The sequence below is a fragment of the Chaetura pelagica genome, unplaced genomic scaffold, assembly GCF_000747805.2.
Source record: "Chaetura pelagica isolate M959 unplaced genomic scaffold, ChaPel_1.0 scaffold156, whole genome shotgun sequence".
Classification (NCBI taxonomy): Eukaryota; Metazoa; Chordata; class Aves; order Apodiformes; family Apodidae; genus Chaetura; species Chaetura pelagica.
In genome coordinates this window covers 953,421-953,913 of record NW_009953694.1, presented here as the reverse complement: position 1 = coordinate 953,913, position 493 = coordinate 953,421, and the positions used below count along the sequence as shown (strand labels likewise).

The 493-nt window shown below is 62.3% G+C and overlaps 1 protein-coding gene across 1 annotated transcript in view; it reads left to right on the top strand.

The window, feature by feature from the left end:
- Positions 1–376: 376 nt before the first annotated feature.
- Positions 377–493, top strand: part of VSTM4 (V-set and transmembrane domain containing 4) — a 33,320-nt gene continuing 33,203 nt past the window's right edge. Inside the window, exon 1 of the mRNA XM_010000346.1 lies at positions 377–464. Within this exon, the coding sequence (XP_009998648.1) occupies positions 410–464 (55 nt within the window). The 5' untranslated portion in view covers positions 377–409. The remainder of the gene's footprint in view (positions 465–493) is intronic.

The following is a 493-nucleotide window of genomic DNA, read 5'->3' as shown; positions in this document are numbered from 1 at the left end:
CTAGCTGTCTCACCCACTCGGGAAGAGCTTTCTGTGATCACAGAGGGGAGCTTTCCACCTGCCGCCTGCAAAGATCCATGTCCTTTGGGCACAGAGGGAACCTCACAGACTACAGATAGAGCAGCCCTATCTAGCCCTAGTGCCACCCCACAGCCCTGAGAGCGGTGGGGGAAAAGAAAGAAGGCGAGAAAAAGAGGAGGAGAGTTGAAAAGGGGGCAGGACTGTGGGAAGAGCAGAGAAGTAGGGAGGGAAGGAAGAAACCGGAAAAAAAAAAGGAGGAGAAAGGGGAGGAGATGAAAGGCAAGGGGAGAAGGGAGGACCGGGCGGGGAGGAGACGAGAGGCCGGGAAGGAGAAGAAGGAGGCAGCTCAGCAGAGAGGGAAGAGACGGGACCCGGCGCCCCGCGGGCCATGCGGCTCCTGGCCACGGCGCTGGCCGCCCTGCTGGCCACGGCCCCGGCCCCAGGTAAGCGGCACCGCGGGCCGGCTCCGGCA